At 39.8% G+C, this 20,000-nt stretch overlaps 1 protein-coding gene across 1 annotated transcript in view; it reads left to right on the top strand.

Annotated features, from left to right (window-relative positions):
- LOC138974007 (myb-like protein X) overlaps window positions 1-20,000 on the top strand; it is a 31,640-nt gene that overhangs the window by 10,537 nt on the left and 1,103 nt on the right. Inside the window, exons 6-20 of the mRNA XM_070346694.1 lie at window positions 243-426; window positions 1,407-1,670; window positions 2,005-2,268; window positions 2,703-2,813; window positions 8,053-8,118; window positions 11,317-12,858; window positions 13,708-13,761; window positions 14,358-14,480; window positions 15,297-15,407; window positions 15,707-15,817; window positions 16,163-16,246; window positions 16,614-16,712; window positions 17,196-17,909; window positions 18,521-18,618; window positions 19,256-20,000. The exon at window positions 19,256-20,000 is cut by the window's right edge and continues 1,103 nt beyond it. Of these exons, the coding sequence (XP_070202795.1) occupies window positions 243-426; window positions 1,407-1,670; window positions 2,005-2,268; window positions 2,703-2,813; window positions 8,053-8,118; window positions 11,317-12,858; window positions 13,708-13,761; window positions 14,358-14,480; window positions 15,297-15,407; window positions 15,707-15,817; window positions 16,163-16,246; window positions 16,614-16,712; window positions 17,196-17,909; window positions 18,521-18,618; window positions 19,256-19,519 (4,089 nt within the window). The 3' untranslated portion in view covers window positions 19,520-20,000. The remainder of the gene's footprint in view (window positions 1-242; window positions 427-1,406; window positions 1,671-2,004; window positions 2,269-2,702; window positions 2,814-8,052; window positions 8,119-11,316; window positions 12,859-13,707; window positions 13,762-14,357; window positions 14,481-15,296; window positions 15,408-15,706; window positions 15,818-16,162; window positions 16,247-16,613; window positions 16,713-17,195; window positions 17,910-18,520; window positions 18,619-19,255) is intronic.

The raw sequence follows: 20,000 nt of genomic DNA, 5'->3' as shown, positions 1-20,000 counted from the left end.
GCACTGCCAATTCATTGTGTTACTTACAGAACAGTTTTGCATAGCCATATCGGTTGAAGTGACATAAAACAGCCAACCATTATGGAAGCTGTATCGATGCACTAGAGCACTGTTTGTGCTGATTTTCTTATGTATATCGTGTGAGTGATCCAGGATCAATGTGTTAGGGGTGGGATTGTTCACCTGCATTTTCGCTTTTTGTTGTTGTTTAACTAATCAAGTAAACCTTGTCATGTGTTCAGACAGGTGACCAGCTTTTTTCAAATCTCAGCCTGTCGACATTCACAGACACGGACGGACTGGAGTACCAGCGAGGTCACTGTGACATGACGCTGCCAGTAAACAGCTCGGAGATCACTCACTACTTTGGCGTGTTGATACAACCCAGCAACAAATCTCATCAGGTCGATGGTGTTGTTACCATTGGTACGTTGCACATTACCTTTCATGCTTGTGATAACATGCACGTTCTACCTATACTCAGATGCGTTTTTTACATCAAGTCAGCTTTTGACTAAAGATTTATTATTAGACTAGGCATCGAGACTGGGGCGGAGAGGTACGTATGTATGAACACATATGCGTGTAGAGCGGTTCCCGGAAAAATACTGGGCATATCTTCATGTACTTTTCACGTGTTTCTCCCCAGATGTTATCCCAACTCAGTTTTGTCTCATTGTTCTTGTATAAATGTATTATATGACGTCATATCCGTTTTAATGAAAGTTGTAGCGGCACTACGACGACCTAATTTTTCAACCAATTCGATTGAAACGCTGTCAAGCAATCCAGACAATGGGATTGCATTTTAGCTTGAAACCTTAACAAATACAAATGAGTTTGTTTAATAAAATGTGAAAACATATTACAATACAAATGAAAATGTCAGTGTTAGATTTTATAATGATTGCGTTACATTTCCAAAACTTGTTTCTAAATCCTGAAATAAAGATATGTCATGCTTACTCTTATAAAGCAATGTTTTGTGCAAATTGGCTACAACCGTCGCATGCTTGGCATTCAGTGTTGATCTGTTGGTTTCAGGCCGTCAGATTGACAACATGTTTAGATAACGCTTCACGCGACTTGTTTTATAATGGAGTCCGTTTTACCTACAGAAGGATCCAAGCAGTGTACCGGCTGTCGTTATACCCATACAGTTTTGTTTGAAAATATCTATGTTCACATACATTGACAAAAAGCTTAGAGGGAGCCCAGGCATTTATGTAGGAATCAGTTCTCTTAACATCGATTATTATGTTGCACGTCAGCCGGCCAAACTTGCCGGAAGCCTCATTTTGACCAGTGTAGATGATACTTCTTCAGATTTGTAAGTTTTTCTCTCATCGCGATCTTTACCTGTGTTCCACATGGCTGAACAGCTTTGTTTTTAAATACTTACACAGAGAAGCCCGGACCAACCCTGACCACAACGTGTCCGGACTACGTGTCAGAAGGCAGCGACCTGACCTGTGAGTGCAGCCATCCTACAGCACAGCACGGCAACCCGCCCGCCACCATCTCCTGGCGTGATGTTAATGACACTGCTGGTCTGCACATCCGCAATGTTTCTAGAAACATGAACGGGTCTGAATATACATGTTCTTCAGTTTGGGGCGAGGGGCGTCCAGAAGAAGTTCGTTCTTCCGACTACACTATGCTTGTGGCGTGTGAGTACATTAAAAATAGGAACTGTTTAAAACAAAACAAAAACCGAAACGCAAAAAAAAAAAAACAAGAACAGCAGCAACAAACACCAACAAAGAAACACAGAATTAAACTGGGGTTGTGTGACTAGCGCGCTGGAGATTGTAAATGTGATAACAGTGGGGGTCGGTATGACGGGTTGCGTGGTGCTAACCAGGAGTTCTCAGCTTGACTCTGCTCTTCTCATGCACGATGTTGTGAGCATGCCAATGTGTAATGTACTATCTGACTGCACATAAGTTCAGCTTATAGTGTTGTACTAAATTGTCAGCGTGAATATTTTCTGGCCATTTTCAGACGGTCCCAACAATGTGACAGTGTCTGCTCCTGGCGACGGCAATGATGACCTTCAAAACGTGACCTTGACCTGCACGTATGATGTGGCCTATCCTTCGGTCAACTTTACCTGGAGTGTTGCTTGTGTGGCCTTCACCTTGACCTCTGAAAGCAGCACGTGCACTATTGACAAAGGAATGATTGACGTGCGAGAAGTGGCGTGCACGGCTTTCAATACTGAATTCCCAGAGTTGTCCGCCACAAGATCACACACGTTTTCGTCTGGTAAATGTTATTGTATGGTTATTAATTTAACGTCTCTAGTGGCATGGAATTATCGATTGATCTGTTTCTGCTTTGTCGGCAAGAATTTGAGAAGAAAATGCCAAACGGCTATATAAGATAGGAGCTGTGACGTTAGTTAAGTTGTCTTGACCATGACCCCCAACAGTATTACGTGCGTCATTGTCAGTGAAATGTCTGAAATTCAAGGTGTGCACAATTTTAATTGCAGTTTTTTCTAAAGTGTCACTCATCCGATGTTCACATATTTCTGTTTGATAAGTTGTTCGAATGTTTGAAACAGGTGTGAATAGTTTGTGCCAGTGGTTTTGTTATGGTCACTATCGTTCAAGAAATATATTTCTGTCATGTTCTTTTGTTACTCGGAGTATCGAAGTTAAATGTTTAAATGTTTCCCTTGAATTCCTCCCGCACAGAAGACGTAGCTGGCCCAACTTTTCCCTTGGTAGGTGTGGTGGTGGGCGTTGTTGCTGCTGTACTTGTGGTCATCATTATCGTCGTCGTCATTATCGTCGCTAAACGTAGAGGTAAGTAACATAAATCATGGGGGCTATTCAATTTGGTTTATACACTTTTAATCTTTAGACAGTACATTATCTGTATTGAAAAAAAGTTGATTGTATTGTGTTTATGATTCACTTTATAACACAACAATAAAATGCTTTTTAACATCTATACTATGTCCGCCCCTCAAGTACAGAACAAAACCAATATTCATTTGTCGTTGACATGTTTTGATACTTGGAGACCGTTTCCTTTTCTGAATGTTTTAGTTATTCAAGAATCTACGCGATAAAATTAAAATCTTATGACACGAAACGGACGTTGCTGTTTTTTGACTTAATTATTATCATATGAAGTCTTATATCGCGCTCATCTCCAGACTCGGACTCAAGGCGCAGGGATCTATTTATGCCGTGTGAGATGGATTTCTTTACACAATACATCACGCATTCACATCGACCAGCAGATCGCAACCATTTCGGCGCATATCCTACTTTTCACGGCCTAATATTCCAAGTCACACGGGTATTTTGGCGGACATTTTTTTTTGTTTATCTATGCCTATACAATGTTGCCAGGAAAAACCCTTTTGTCAATCGTGGGATCTTTAACGTGCACACCCCAATTAGTGTACACAAAGGGACCTCGGTTTTTCGTCTCATCCGAAAGACTAATTAACAAGCATGCTCGTCTGATTAATTTCATGTTCATTCGATAGCATCCAGAAAAACACACAAGCACGGCAGCACAAGAGCCAATAATGTTAAGTCATTACTTAGAGCGAAGGAGAGAGAGAGAGAGGGAGAGAGAGAGAGAGAGAGAGAGAGAGAGAGAGAGAGGGAGAGAGAGAGAGGGAGAGAGAGAGAGATAGAAAGAGAGAGAGATAACGAGAGAGAGAGATAACGAGAGAGAGAGAGAGAGAGAGAGACAGACAGACAGAGAGCTAGAGAGAGAGAGAGACAGAGAGAGAGAGACAGAGAGAGAGAGAAAAAGAAAGAGAGAGAGAGAGACTGAGGGAGAGAGAGGGAGAGAAAGAGAGAGAGAGAGAGAGAGAGAGAGAGAGAGAGAGAGAGAGAGATTCAGATTTAGATTCAAAACTTTGTTATAAAGAGATGACGGTTTTAGGAGATGCCTTATCTTCCAACCTGTCCCTTACATGACATTATACACTCCATACATATTTATAAACAGCCAAATGAATGATAAATTAACTCTGAATTTGTTAAAACTAAACAAAAACAATAGCTATTATATTAAATGATGATTAAGATGTGTGTACAAGAGAGAGAGAGAGAGAGAGAGAGAGAGAGAGAGAGAGAGAAGGACAAAGAAAAAGACAGAGAGAAAGACAGACAGACATATGGTGATGATGATGATGGTGATGTTGGAACTTAATTTTTCAAGGATAGAGGTTTAAGGCTATGCCTTTTCTTAAAACCGGTCCTTACTTCTAATACAAATGTCTAATAAATGATAAACAAATAAAACAACCTGACATATAAACAAATTAAACGAATAAACCAGCAAACAAATAATCGAACAAATAAGCAAACAAGCAAATAAACACAAACGACACAATGACAAAGTAAGCATACATATTTAAAACACTTTGTGTTGTTGTTGTTGTTGTTGTTGTTGTTGTTGTTGTTGTTGTTAAACAATGAAACAAAAAATAACACACACGACAACATACAAATCAAACAAGCGAAACATGCAACATGTTAATTGAGGTTACACATGTAAAGTGATCGACGGTAGAAATTCACACGATATCAACGTTGACACTAATGCCTACAATGATTATATGGTGTAAATGATGATGATGATGATGACGATGACGATGATGATAATGGAAAATTGCAACATCAATTACACATAATACATGTAATACACAAAATATTTGTGTAATTCATAAAGCTTTGCCCATTGTTGACAGCTACTTGGACACACACACCACGACCCTCGTCTCGAGTCCCCCTCTATGTTAAAACATTTAGTAAAAACTTGACTAAATGTAAAAAGCAATCATATCTATAAATGACTAAGTGCCAAAAGGTGCGCACGAAAAGCGGACAAAGGGGCTAAAAAATAAAAGTTGACAAACACGACTGATATTGTGATTTTTGTTAAGACAACAGATGCTGGAACCCAATTACGAAAAGAAAAGATAAATTTACCCAAATGATTTTACAAATAACGATAATTTTGTTCGTTATATCATTCAAAACGGCACTGAGTCATAGCATTAAGGTTATCTCGCACGTTTTTAAAGCTAGGGCTTTGAAACTTGGCACACAACCAAAGTATAATGACCTCCAGGTATGGTGCACATCACACTAAACAACATTGAATTTCAAGGTCACAGCGAGGTTAAATTTCCTTTGCAAACTGGAAAATTGTCGTTGTCACGTCTTACATGTTTTAATACTAGATCAGTTAGACTTTACATACTTCACATACTTTCAGCATTTTTATAAAACCTCATTAAAAGTGACCTGCTTGTTAATCTTTGTCAAAGTTCAAGGTCACAGCGGGGTCACATCTGGTCCAAATGTGGAATATTTTCAATTTATTCAGCGCGTTTATAGCACGAGCTTTGAAAATACACACAGTTCTAGTGTATAATGTTCACACACGATTAAAGTCTGGTTGAAAAAGTCAAGGTCACAGCAGGGTCGCGTTGAGGTCAAACATATACATTTTTCAATGAGGTTTTCTCATATGTTTTTGAAGCTAGGGCCTTGAAACTTGGCACACTACGCAAGTTAAATTAAACCTCATCAAATTCCAAGGTCACAGTAAGGTTAAAGATCCTTTAAGGATATTTTCTAAAAAAGGTGACCGCCTGGTTAATGTTTGTCAAATTTCAAGGTCACAGCAGTGCCATCTGGCTTAAACTTTGAAAAATTGTCAATTTCTTCAACTAGTTTTATAGTGTTTGAAGTCATTCACACATGATGAAAGTCTGGTTGATAAAATCAAACGTCAAGGTCGCAGCGGGGTCGCATTGAAGTCAGACACATACAATTGTCATTTTCACGAACGCCTTTTAAGCAACACCTTTGAAACTTCACACATTCCAAAGTTTTGATGTTGTTTGGTTATAATCAAAGTGTGGTCAATTTCCATGATTGAGAGCATTCAGAGGGGTCAAGTTGAGGTCACACAAAAGAGATTAAATTGTCGACACAACAGATGAGACTGGCTACCACTGTTTATTTTAATACACTTTTATGCAAATTTTAAATTGTGTTCAACCATATACACCAAACTCACCCAAACTCCTGAAACATCCAAGAAAAGGAAAAATGTGTCCAAGCAAGGAAAAACGCCATTTCTTCAAAGGCTGGAATAACTACAGAGGCAGCCGCGTCATTACACACAATGCAATTACGTCATACATCATACATTTCTATGAGTCATGTTGAATGGAATGGTGGCATGTGCCTCTATTCTAGCTAACAACAAAGCTGAAAAAATGAATATTATCTGTTTGTTTTGTTTGTTTTACCCGTACGAGACCTTTCTGTGACCTTGACATGTGACAAGGATCTACCTTAACTTCTTTAAGTCGGAGTTGAGAGTTGTGTGATGTTTGAAGGCTCTCCCTTTAAAAAAAACTGAGATAATGATGCATTTTCGTGTTTTTGATTTGCCCATGTGACCTTGAGATTCGACAAAGGTCAACAAGACTTTAACCGTGTATGGGGGCTATTAAGCCCAAAAATGTGAACTTTCAAGGTTCTTGCTTTGAAAAACTCTGAGAAAAAGGTTATGTTTTTTTTTTTACCCACACGAGACCCTGCTATGACCTTCACATTTCTCAAGGATCAACCTTGAATTCTCCATGTTGAACAATCATTAAGCAAAAGCGTTGTTTGAAGTTTGAAGGTTCTAGCTTCAAAAATCTCTGAAAAAATATGTTTCATCCGTTTTCTGAACCACATGTGACCCAGCCGTGACCTTGAAATCTGACAAGGGTCAACAAGACTTTTACCATGCATGGGGGCGATTAAACCCCAAATGTGTGTGAAGTTTCAAGGTTTCAACTTAAAAAACGTCTGAGAAAAATATACATTTTCCTTTTTGGACAATGTGTTGCACGCAAGACAACACGACAAACGCTCGTGTTATCATTCTTTTACTTTAAGGTCGACTTGCGTGCCCGCTCTTTCGCTAATCTCAATTAAAATTCATCTTAGAAGTTCGGTTTTATTACGCTTTTAATTAAGAAGATTAAACTAAGACAACAAATAGTTAGTTTTACCCATTAAACTCGATAAGGTAGTGACATTTTATGTTGAACGCAAGAAGGTGTCGCACGCAAGATCTGAAAAAATGTTGACGACATAATTTCAACACTTGATAGCGCAATCGTGGTTCGTGATTTCTTCACAAATTTTGAACACAGAATGTGTCACGTGGTTCCGTAAATGAAGTAGATCTTTGTACATGTAAATTTTGTTTTTAAAAGAAAATAACCGTTAATTACCGAACATTTTGTCGCACGCAAGATATGACGAAATTTTCAAATCGTTTTCAAAAATGCTGTTCAAAAGTTCTGCAGTCTTTGCTGGATTACTTGAAAGACAGCAGTTTGATACACCGTTATCGCTTGACGTGTCGACATCAATTCCAGAGTTTTTGAAAAAGAAATTTAGTAAATATCTGCGATTGAAAAATGTATGCCGTGATGACGAATCATCTTGCGTGCGACACCTTAAAATTCGGTTATCGAAAAAAAAAAATTCTCTCGAGATTTAGATTTGACGTTTGGTCTCGTCTGTAAAGCGATGTTTCAGGCATTCAATCAAACTAAATGCAATTCATTTGTGCTTCTTGTTATTTTTCTGTGGCATATTCAAAACACGAGGTATCACGATGTCCTTTTTCAGATGGCCGGTTTTGGCGTTATTTTTGACTTTAAACAAAGATAACTTCAAAACCGTTCAAGTCAGACACACGAAATTATGTCCACTATCTCTTCGCACATTCATCCACACACACACCAATTTTCAGCAGACACACGTTTTTAGAAACATTTTTATTGTAAAACAAAGTCGTCTTCTGTTCTGTGAGCACCTTTTGGCACTTAGTCAAATCGATAACAAGCTTTAGAGATATTCAGTATGCATGTCGAAAACTTGTCATATCTGCTTCAGTACTCACATTTCCAGAAGCTACGAATGTTAATAGTTGATGTCTGTAATGAGTTTCAATAATATGCTGCAGGGACTGTTTACAAACTGGTTTTCCTTTTAGATCGTTATGTGGACGAGGAAAAAGGGTCACAGCAGAACAAATCCAAAGATCAAGTTCACTCTTCTGGTAAGGAAGGAAAATAAGTCAATGATTACCAAAACCAAAACCACCTTAGCGTTAGCCAAATGTAGAGAGCAGTTACGTTGTGCGTCATCTCAGGAAAGTCGTAAGGCGCATAATGTTTCTTTTTAAATAGTTTTTACTCGCTGTCATCTGCAATTAAATCAGATGGTAACTAGGATTAAAAATACACAATTAGTCTAATACGACCCCCACACACACACACACACACACACACACACACACACACACACACACACACACACACACACACACACTCACACACACACACACACATCCTTCCTTAAAGTGTAGGGATCGTAAGCAATGGGTTTCCTGATTAACTGCCACTGATATAGCATTTTGATTTTTCCTTCTTCCTGACTATTCTAACAAATACCGATACGTGAAACTTCGAGAGTTCAAGTTTCATTTCAGGATAACAGTACATTGCCCGAGACCTTGTTTGATTCCAAGTACTAATTACAAAGACGTTCCTTAATTAGGCCCAAATCGACTTCGCGAAGACTTCGGGAAGTGTTGTTTTTTACCGAAAACTCAGTGCTAAGGCTCCTTGCGGCCAGCTTCCCGAAGTATACCACGTGTAGTCGACTTCGCCCAGTTAATTTGAGGCTTTAGGAAGGGCGAACAACTCTAGTCAACACCACCTGTGCATTGATGTTAATTTGCATAATGGAAGAGAGCTTAAGAAATCATTCAATATACCAACAAGGAAGCGGAGAAGAAAAACGAAATTGAATCTACATACATAACAAGAAAAATGTTCATTCAAAATGAACAGGCGTCCATGTTATTTTGACAAAATGAATATTTTTGTTAAAGAAGCTGGCAAGCACACCCTTTCGAATATAGCGGAAGTAGTTTCGACCCTAAATGCTTAAGTACTTAGGCCTTAAACTTAAGTACGGGTTGATAGAATATTTTAATGTAAGCAGAGATGTCTCTGATATAAGTGCAGTTTATTTTCAAAGTTTGGAGTCGCAGATCATTCTTTTTGGATGCAATGTGACTAGAATGTATCGGTGAAATTTGTTTAATTCTGCAAGCAAATGTGTGTGCTGTTATTGCATTATTTACAAAAAACGCACAGAAAAAAACACTGGAATTATGACAAGTTATTGCAAGTTATTGCAGTGACTTAAACTCGAAGTTAGCTGTTGGTTTTGATGTGTTTCACTGCGTTTTCGTCTTGCTTTTGTTTCATAATGTTGTTGCTGTTGTTGTTACTGTTGGGAGCTATACATCACATTTTTGTTCCCCCAAAAATTTATTCTTGATTAATATCAGGACGCAAACCATCCCCTTTACTTCACACACACACACACACACACACACACACACACACACACACACACACACACACACACACACACACACACACACACACACAATCTACTCCTCAGTTTGCAGCGTGGCTTCGACAGCGAGTTTGCCCGTACCCAAGGGGAGTAACTCGAAATAACTCGGCGCGCGGTCTGCTGAAAAAGGCCCTAACTAGAAATCACCCGCTAGGTACACGCGCACTCAAGTTAACCTCTGCTTTGAGCTGTGGCTGTGTGCCAAGAGAGAGCAGAACACACACGCCGTAGACCAGATAAATAGGTGCTTGATTTTGGTATTTTGATTTTACATAACATTAAACCTTTCTTGGGGTTCATGGTCATGGCAACAGCCATAATAATATTATATCATGTATAATATTACATTTCAGCATATGTGAATTACATGTCATCATAACAAACTGTCATACATTTTTATTCCTCATCATTCTGATTGATCACAACCAAACCTACTATCAGTGGACACATCCAAATGCAAGCGCCTGTTCTTGACAAATTGCCACAGTGACTGATCTAAAAATATAGGTCCTTTGCCGCCACGGACACTGTTTGGCCTGTAGGTAAAATGTACAATGTATTTTCTGATTTGTGCACAAAAGCTTTTTTTCTTTTTTTCTTTTTTTTAACATAACAATGTTTAATGTTACTGTATGTTTGAAAGACCATGGTCACATTTGTAAAACAAATGTTAAATTAAAAAATAAATAACATTTTGGTTCATGATTTTTTCCTACACCTGTGCTAAAACTAAGAAGTAAAAATGTCGGTATATAAGTCACTCAAATACTTCAAAGTATGAATGGTTAGAGTTTGTTGCGGTTGACCCTGCACAGTTCGACCTACGATGTTTTTGTTGAACAATTTTGTCCAAAAAAAAAGTAAGGGCAGTAACTCAAGACGTAAATGTGGCAGTGTCCCATAGGCAACCGCAGAGTTATCCTGTCCATAGGCAAGCGCTTACTTGATCCCAATTACTAGGCGTCTCCGGACGCCTAGAATAACAAGCCCAACATACAAATTAGGACATTGGCGTATTTCTGTCTTTCACCGTTTTCTGTACATGTTTGTTTTCCCCTCATCACTAAGTGCTCTCTCTCTGTTTCTGTCTCTCTCTGTCTCTGTGTCTCTCTCTTTATCACCCCCCCCTCTCTCTCTCTCTCTCTCTCTCTCTCTCTCTCTCTCTCTCTCTCTCTCTCTCTCTCTCTCTCTCTCTCTCTCTCTCTCTCCCATCTCCTTAAACACGTACATACCAAACATGTGCAACCCAAATACTTCCAGTGCAGTATTGTACATGTTTTTTGTTTTTTTTTATCTGAGAAATGAAGGGACGAAAGCGCTCCAGATAATGAAGTTATGTACAATAGTTACGAGGAACCAATATCCTTAGATCTGAGAGAAAAAAAAGCATTGAAATAAGCAATCAACTTTCACGTCTTAGATATATTATAAGTGATTTGAATCATTTGGTTATGCTTATCTTGTTTTCTTTTCTGGGTCAAATTTGCATGTTTGTACAGGGCACCGGATAGAAGTGGTATCAATATTTCATTAGCCCAGTTAATCGATAGGAAAACTAACGTTTACATTGTTTCTTAAATATGATTGTTAGTTACCGCCTTGAGAAAACAACAGGGATTGTTGTTGAACCAATCTTGTCCAGGTAATATGTCAAAGTATAAATGCATGCATGTAATGCAATTTATGTCTCACATTTTTTTATTTATTATAGTCACCTTTTATTTCACTTAATATAACACGAAGGCCGTAAAGCTATTTAACTTTAAGCAAGAACGGTCTTTACACGCATATTCAGAACTTAATGTTATTTAATTTTTACATGCAGAATTTGAAGAACACACCAACGCTGACAATGTGGACGCCGTAACCTCTCTCCAGGTGCTGACTGTACGCCACGATCAACTTCAAGGCTCCAGCAAAGACGCAACCAGACAAGGACAGAGCACAGAAATGACACATCTCAACAAAGACGCCAAGGAAGCCACGATCAAAGAGAAAGAAGCAAAGCTGAAGATGTTGGAAATGGAAAAGCAAACAGCTCGAGAGAACGAAGAACGGAACAGAGAAGAAAAGAAGAAGAAAGCCAGAGAGCAAGAAGAAAGGAAAAGACAACAGGCGGAAGAAAAAGAGGCGAGGAAGAAACAAGAAGCGCAAGACAAGGAGGACAAGAAGAGAGAGAAGGCCAAAGAAAAGGAAGACAAGATGGCGGAGAAGGTTAGAGAGGAAGAGGAACAGAAAAGGGAGAAAGAAAGAGAAGAAGACGCAAAGAAGAAAGAGAAAGAAAGAGAGGAAGAGGAAAATAAAAAGGAGAAAGCTAAAGAGGAAGAAGCTAAAAGGGAAGAGAAAGCTAGAGAAGAAGAAGCACGTAGGGCAGAAAAGGCTAGAAAGGAAGAAGAAGACAAAGAGAAGAATGAAGCAAAGAAGAAAGAGAAAGAAAGAGAGGAAGAAGAAAAACGGGAAAAGGAGAAAGCTAGAGAAGAAGAAGAGAACAGGAAGGAGGAAGAAAAAAGAAAGGCCAAAGCCAGAGAAGACGAAGAAAAGGAGAAAAAGGCCAGAGAAGAGGAAGCAAAGAACAGACAAAGGGCTGCAGAAAAAGATGCCAAGCAGAAACAAGAAGCTCTGGAAAAAGAAGAAAGGAAGGCTAAAACTATAGAGGATGAAAAGCGAACCGACAACGGCATTCCCATGGCAACACAAGAAGCAAACGCAATGAAGGAGGACAGAGAAGGTAAGCCACACATGACTACAGACAAGCCTGAAGAAAAAGAAAAGAAACCTACGGAAACCCCAGAAGAAAGAGAAGCGCGGAAGCAAAGAAAACTCAAGAAATTGTTGGAAAAGATCATGCAAAAGATCATGCAAGTTTTCATGGACAAACAAGGACATACCACCACAGACACAGAAACAATAAAGACGTACGAAAAAAACCGAGAAAGGGAGGCTAGAAAGCGACACAAAGCTGAAGAGAGAGAAGCAAGAAGGAAGGAGAGACTTGCTAACAAGAAGGAAACGATAGAGGCACAGGAGGAGAAAGAAGCAAGGAGAGAGGCCAGGAAACAACAAAAAGTTCAAGAGAAAGAAGCGAGAAGAAAGGAACGACTTGCTAGAAAGGAGGACGAGAAGACGGAGACAGAAGAAGAAAAAGAAGCAAGAAGACAGGCAAGACGTGTGAAGAAAGAAGCCAGGAAAGTCAGAGAACAAGACAAGAAAGCGAGGGAAGAAACAAGGAAAGCAAGGAAACAGGACAGGAAAGCGAGGGACCAGGACGAAAAAGCCAGGGAGCATGACCAGAAACCAAAAGACCCGGCTTTGAAGAAGGACCAACATCAAGATCTGACCAACACTGCCAAAGGAGTGCTACAAGCAGGTAACGTAATTCTGTGTGACGAGTGTACGTTTACTTGTATGTCTCGGCTGCCACTTGTCCTATCTGAACTTAAATGCAAAACAGATTATGTTAATGCTTTCTTGTTCATTTGGTATCCCTCCCCCCTCTCCCTATTCACACCCTCTCTCTTCGCGCATTGCCTGCTACGCAAACCTAGTGTCTTGTAGGAACACAAAAGGTCGGACAGGCAAACATGGAAACAGCCAGAGAAGACACAACAAGGCATACACACAGATATATACCTTAGTGTGTTCTCACACATTTAGCATTTGCTTATCAGATTCATTTGGCGTTTTAAAGAGTTTTAACACAATACTGTTGGTTTTTTATTCGTCACTAATCTACGTATTATAAGCGTTATTGACTATCAAGAACGGAACAGCCAAGGGCACCGGCCGTTGTTGGACATTGCTTTATCTGTGTGCCTCCCAAAGTTCATACAACTTTAAATTAAATAACAGTAAAGATGTAGCCCCCCCCCCCCCCCCCCCCGTTCGAAACCCTGTAAAATTGCAAGTAATTGGGGGCCCGATAGCTCAGTTGTTAGAGATTTGGACTTGAGATCCTGTGGACGAACACGGCCGGGTTCGAATCCAGGCCGAAACGGACACGGGTGAACTGTATGTGCAGACTCAGAGACGGTAGCCATGTCCCACCCTTGCTAAACCACAGTGGCACAGAAAAGACCTTGGTCATTCTGCCATAATAAGTGCAGGCGGCTTATTGCACCCAAACATGCATGGACGTGACACTTGTTGCTGCTAGTGTTCAACTGTTTCCCAGCAAAATAATAATACAGTAAAGTAAATACTATGAAATTGTTTTCAGGGCTTGGAGGTGACGTTGGATCAGAGAAGACAGCAAGGCCAGCTGAGACTGACGGTGAGTCCTAGAACGGAATTTTCTGCGGAGTGCTCATAGCAAAAATGAACAGCGTGTTTTACCAGGAACACTGTCCAGTGTATTTCAAGGAACTAAGATTTAAATACAAAATCCCCCCCCCCCCCCCCCCCCCCCCGGTGTAAACGATTTGGCTCACCATATAAAATACATCCGGGTTTTTACACGAGAAAAGGTCTAACTGCACATATACCGAAATCAATAGCCTATAACTGCTGTCTGTGTACAGCGGGAATGTTGTTTATGAAATCATTGTCAGTGTGTGACCAAGTGTTGGGTTGTTCTTATCTCGTGTAAAAGCCCAGGCAGATCTGATATCGTAATTAAACCAAATCGTTTACATGGGAAGGAGTCGGCCTCTAACGTATTGTTAAGTTAGTACTGTGAACTTTAATAGATTAATTCAATTTCATTTACCGTTTTCTTTTATACAATACGAAAATAGTGTTCGTGTAAGGCTGCTTGTTTGTGGCTTGTTGTATATGGTTATGCGTGTAAGATAAAGTTGTAGCATACAAACATTATAATTAATAATCAGATTCACAGCCGAATTTAACAAGTATGGATTGGAATTTCAGAATTTGAAGAACACATCAACGAGCTCTATGAAAGTGCAGACGATTTGGATCGTCCTGAAAACTCATCGAAGACACAAACCACAAAAAGCAAATCCGGAGCCCCGGGGTTAGCGCCGGATGATGGTAAGTCGGGACTTCAGTTTATTATTGATTGTTTAAAATCAGAATGATCATGTATACACGGTTTCTTGTATAACACTTGCGCTGACGAATTTAAAAAAAAGAGAAAAAATGCTTGAAGGAGATAAAGATAACTAAGAACATGCGTATCATGTTATTCTTACACGCAGACCCTGAAGAGCACACCAATGATTTATATGACATTACAGAAGATGTGGACGTACGTTCTGGAAACTTCCACGGGACGCCAATCAACGAACCTAAACCCTTTTCTCTGGAAATAAGAGATATTCATATTTTATATTTCAACTTCTGCTTCTATTTTCTTATTCAATCAATGATTCATTTGTTCATTGATTTACTCCTTCCTTTACTGCAATATATGTTATAATATTAACTTAAGACCGAGTTTAATGCTTCCGTGGCTTTTTCAAACGGTTATCTGGAAGATACTGCATGCACCTTTGATTACAGTTCTGAATCTCATTAATAAAACGAAGGAGCTAAAATGCTCAAACAAATGTGACCCTCCACCACGGAATGAGTCACATGTCACCTTTGCATGATTTTCATATTTTTACATTTTTCTGAAGAGTTTGTTATGCTCTATCCAGTGGTGAAACCCGTTTTAGAAAAGAGCGGAAACTGTTTGAGTTATACGCCTGTGACTAAGGTGACCCTCTCACTGTTACCATACACTCTCCGGACTTATATCAAGCCTAGCGCAGAACCGCGCGAGGTGACATGCGACTCATTTCGTGGTGGAGGGTCACAAATTATTTAAGGGGGAAATAACTAACTGATTGTTCTTCAACACAGAGTTTGAAGAACACATCAACGACTTCTATCAGAGTGCAGACGACCTGGACGTACCTGAAAAATCCTCAAAAATGAATTCTCCAAAGAGCACAAGCACACCGCCGGATGACGGTAAGATTCAAATTCAACAATTGGAAAACGATTTAATCCGAAACACAGTTTTGGCACAGCAGCGGTTTCAACAAGTTTGATGCACTTTTGTTGATTGTTGTTAATGCTTTTACTGGTATTTGATTTATTTGTTTAAGCTTTTTTTTTTCTAATGACGATTAGCTTTATTGGACAGTTTTTTTAGCATGTATGTCAGATTCTGATGAAATTTTGAAACATGATTTTAAATATGTTAAAATGGTGTTTTTTTAATGTAAATGCATATATCTAAATAAATATCCTTGTGATTTTAAACGCAGAATTCGAAGAGCACATCAATGATATGTACGAAAGTGCAGATGACTTGGACAACCTCGGTAACCCCACAAAGAGCCGTCAGTCCCAGCAAAAGGTGGAACAACTGGCTGATGGTAAGCTTAGGAAAATGACCTATTACATTCTTAGCTTAAGAACGTGCATTTAAACCTCGTAGTATGAATGATTATTATACACACACTAGTTTCACAGTTGGGCTGATGGATTGCATATTACTTAAACAGGAGGTTGATTTGTTTAGCAATAGGCTTAAATCGTCGTTACTTTTGTACTTTTGTTCTGAACAATTTAACATCAAATATAGCTTTGTTTTGCATTGAGATTGTATGTTTTGATTGTTCGCCAAATACAGTAATTTTAGTTCTGTGTGCGTGATCTGTTCGATAAGTCATCTTTTGTTACTTTTACGCCGTCATATTGACTTGTGTGTGTTCTTCAAGGCAAGTATGCAGTGGATGGAAGCATTTATCACGAGCTTGAAAGTGAAGAAGACACGTCTGAAACTGTAACAGACACTGATTATGGTGAGTCTTTGTAACCATGACAACATCTTTGCTTCTCACTCACTTAGTACATAGTCGCATGTGTTGGAGGACATTTGAAAACATATATCAAAACAAATATTGATCATAACGGTCAGACTGTTTTGAATTCGATTTCATCTAACACTTTAATTGTGCACTTCTTTTGACAAACCTTAACTGTTCAATGTATTATATTGTGCAAACTGTTGCTGTCATACATAACGTTATATTATCATGTATTGTTGTAAAACGTTTAGAAATTTTTACGAACCTGTCGGTTGTTTTATTACGGTTTGCATGACCTTGCTTTCCTTTTGTAAGTGAGGTGGTGTTAAACATGTCATAATACACATGTTCACAATTACAGAGAGCATTGGTTATGACAGCGACATCTACGACAGCATCGGCGAACTTGACACCACGGACGATTCCTCGTCTGACAGTTACGCAGACTCGCTTGATGAGGGTGAGGGTGTTACATTGCTGTCAGGGTATTGATCACTGTAAGCACAATCTAAAAGCAAAATCCGATCCCTAAAAAAACCAGTTATCTTACAAAATAAAGTCGAGTTCGTATCATTAGTTACATACTGTTTTATTTTAAGATAGCAAGGAAATTGCCACACGATTGCTGGATTTGAAATTGTTGGAGGAGGAGAACTATGATTGAAAACTACATTATTTACAAAAGAGGCACACTTTGTGACAAACTAATGGGGTTGAAGAAACCCACAGAATCAGAAAACACCATGATGATTTAATATGGGGTAGCCACCAGTAAAGGAAGGGAACATACACACACACACACACACACACACACACACACACACACACACACACACACACACGTACACACACACGCACACACACACATACACACACACGCACACGCACAGAGTTAAGACAGCAACATAACAGTTTACCGGAAACTCGATACGGTACATTGCAGAAATCTACGATTACATCGATGATATCTACGAAAGTATAGATGACGTATTTGACGTCAACAGCAGTGACATCACGCCGGACACCAAGCCACGAGCCCAAGACGGCTCAGACCTGCCCCTCTTTCTGAAAGAAAAGCTAGCAAGCCCCGGAACAGACGCGCTGCTAGCCGAGTTAAAGGCAGTATTACAGCGTGCGCAGAAAGAAGGCGTGGCTATCCCCAGAAAAGAACCACGCCCCAAGGAGAAAGCCCCGCCGTCCCAGGCTCAAAAGGAAGATATGAAATCGCCGTGCTCTAATGGCGCCATTCAAGGGACACCAGCACCGTCTCTGAAAGGAGTCCCGAACAGACTTGACCTAAGTGGCGATGGATGTATTAGCGTCAAGGCCGCGAAAGCTTTTCTCGACGCACAAGTCCACATGTACTCGCAAGATGAATGGGCGAAGAAGAAAGGAAAGCCCCAAGAAAAGGAATGGCATACTGAGAAAGATCCCACAGAGAAACCTCTCAAAGAGACAGCATCAGGGACAGACAAGCCACAGGACAAAGAGTCCCGTACAGCAGAGAAGACAGATAAGCAAGCTATGAAAGTCCCGCAATCCATCAGACAGAAGGAAGACACGACGAAGGGTTCAGTGTTGAAAAAGACGCCCCCAACCGTCCCCCAGAAGCCCAAGGGAGGGAACTGGAAGCTGAACGGAGAAGCACAGCCTGATGGTAATGTATCTTGCTTTGTTTGTTACTACTGATCATTTTCTTCATATGAAGCCATCGTGGTTATAAATGAATTAATGCAGTACGTGATAGATAAAGCGGTTAGTTGGTTAGTAAAGCAGTTGAAGAATTAATTGATGCTACTCAAAGTATTAGTATTAGTTTGAACAACAAGAGAATTACTACAAATATTGCTGATTTAGTGAAATAGGGCAAGTAGTGCAAATAGCACTCAGACAAAAAATAGTTTTAACAAACATGAATGAGTTTCCAATTACTAATTATTTTAGCGCAGAGGTTAAAATGTACAGAACAGTTTTATATAAATGCTTTCTGTATTAGCAAGCTAGATTACCATGCTAGTATAGTATAATTACTTCCATAAAATCAGTATCATAATTATTAAAATCTAATTTAATGATTAAAAGAAGATCATTAAAAAGATCAGCATACACATTTCAGAACATGCACAGAGAGAGTCATCACGTGGCAACAAATTAAAGGGAAATAACTTACTGCTGCAGTCTTTTCTGACGGGTACTACGGGCAGACAATCTGTATACGATGTTGTTTTATGTGCAAAATAGTAACATGTTTTCGAACGAAACTTTCAGCCCCAGACGAAGTGTACACAGACTGTCTTTCCCAGTCGAAGAAGGTGGACGCGCTGACTGCACTCGTGGGCAAACCAACGGCCTCTGTGGCTAACAAGGTGTGTGTGGGTGGCATTAGTTATTTGAGTTTGTTAAATTGGTGTGTGCGTGTTTGTGTGTGTGTGTGCGTGCGTGCGTGTGAGTGTGTATATGTGTGTGTGTGTGTAGGTGTGTGTGTAGGTGTGTGTGTGTGAGTGTGTGTGTGTGTGTGTGTGTGTGTGTGTGTGTGTGTGTGTGTGTGTGTGTGTGTGTGTGTGTGTTTGAACGCGTACAAGAGTGTGTGTGTTTTTATGTGTGTGTTTGAATGCGTAGGTGTGTACGTGTGCATGTGCGTGTATTTCAGTGCGTGTGTTTCAGTGTATGTGTTTCAGTGGGTTTTTGTTTGTGTGTGTGTGTGTGTGTGTGTGTGTGTGTGTGTGTGTGTGTGTGTGTATGTGTGTGTCACTGTGTGTGTGTGTGTGTATGTGTGTGTGTGTGTGTGTTTGTTTGAATGCGTACAAAAGTGTGTACGTGTGTGCATGTGCGTGTGTGTGTGTGTGTGCGCGCGTTTGTTTGAGTGTGTACCTGTATGTGTGTGTAATTTTTGTTTGTCTCTGTATTGCAAGCAGGAACCAGCATTCGTAGGGATGTCCTTTCTTTCAACAGAATTAACAGTAGGTTATGCTAAAAATAAGTGAATGCTTTGAAACTTTGCAGGAAGTCATCACCCAAGAACCAAACGCCCAACACAAACCACGCAGATCTGACCTCTACGTCAGCGTGGCCCCTCTAAAACCAAAACCAAAAGCTATGACGAAGTCAGCGAAAACTGGTGACGACAACACGAATGGCAGGGCTGCCGGGAGTAAAACCCAGGAAGTGACGAAGACTGCAGAAGCTGATGACATGTACAGCGAACTGGGATCTACTCGTCGTAGAAATCAGGAGGCTGACCCCATCTACAATCATCTCAATCAGTAGTATTGCCCAAAAATCCAATGTTTTCGATTCCTCAATCGACCCTTTTTTTCCATCCCGAATCTAGAATGTTCAACGACCCTTCGACGACCTTCATCTCCCAAGCTGGACGTATTGTGAAGCGCCAGCGAACGTCAAGAAGAAACAATGTAAAATGACAATTAAATAAAGTCACTGTTCTCTGACATGCACGGGACACAGCTTTCCGGACATTAACATTAAGCCACATACGCCTTTGTAAAAACAAAATCTCAAAACAATCATGCAATTATAAAACGTTACCGACCCTAATTTGTTTCGGGCCTTGTCATCAGAGAAAAACCGTTTTTTTTTTAATTATTTTATTTGCCTTGTATTTACATTGCGTGTAATGTTCGTCGGTGCTTTCCTTATTTTACTTGTGAATAAGACATGTGAGTGCAAAATAATTTGACGCGCTGCAAAAGTACGAAAGCTTTTATCTTGTGGATTGTGTGTTCTCTCC

The sequence above is a fragment of the Littorina saxatilis genome, linkage group LG8 (genome assembly GCF_037325665.1).
Source record: "Littorina saxatilis isolate snail1 linkage group LG8, US_GU_Lsax_2.0, whole genome shotgun sequence".
NCBI lineage: Eukaryota > Metazoa > Mollusca > Gastropoda > Littorinimorpha > Littorinidae > Littorina > Littorina saxatilis.
This window is presented reverse-complemented; position numbering and strand designations above follow the sequence as displayed.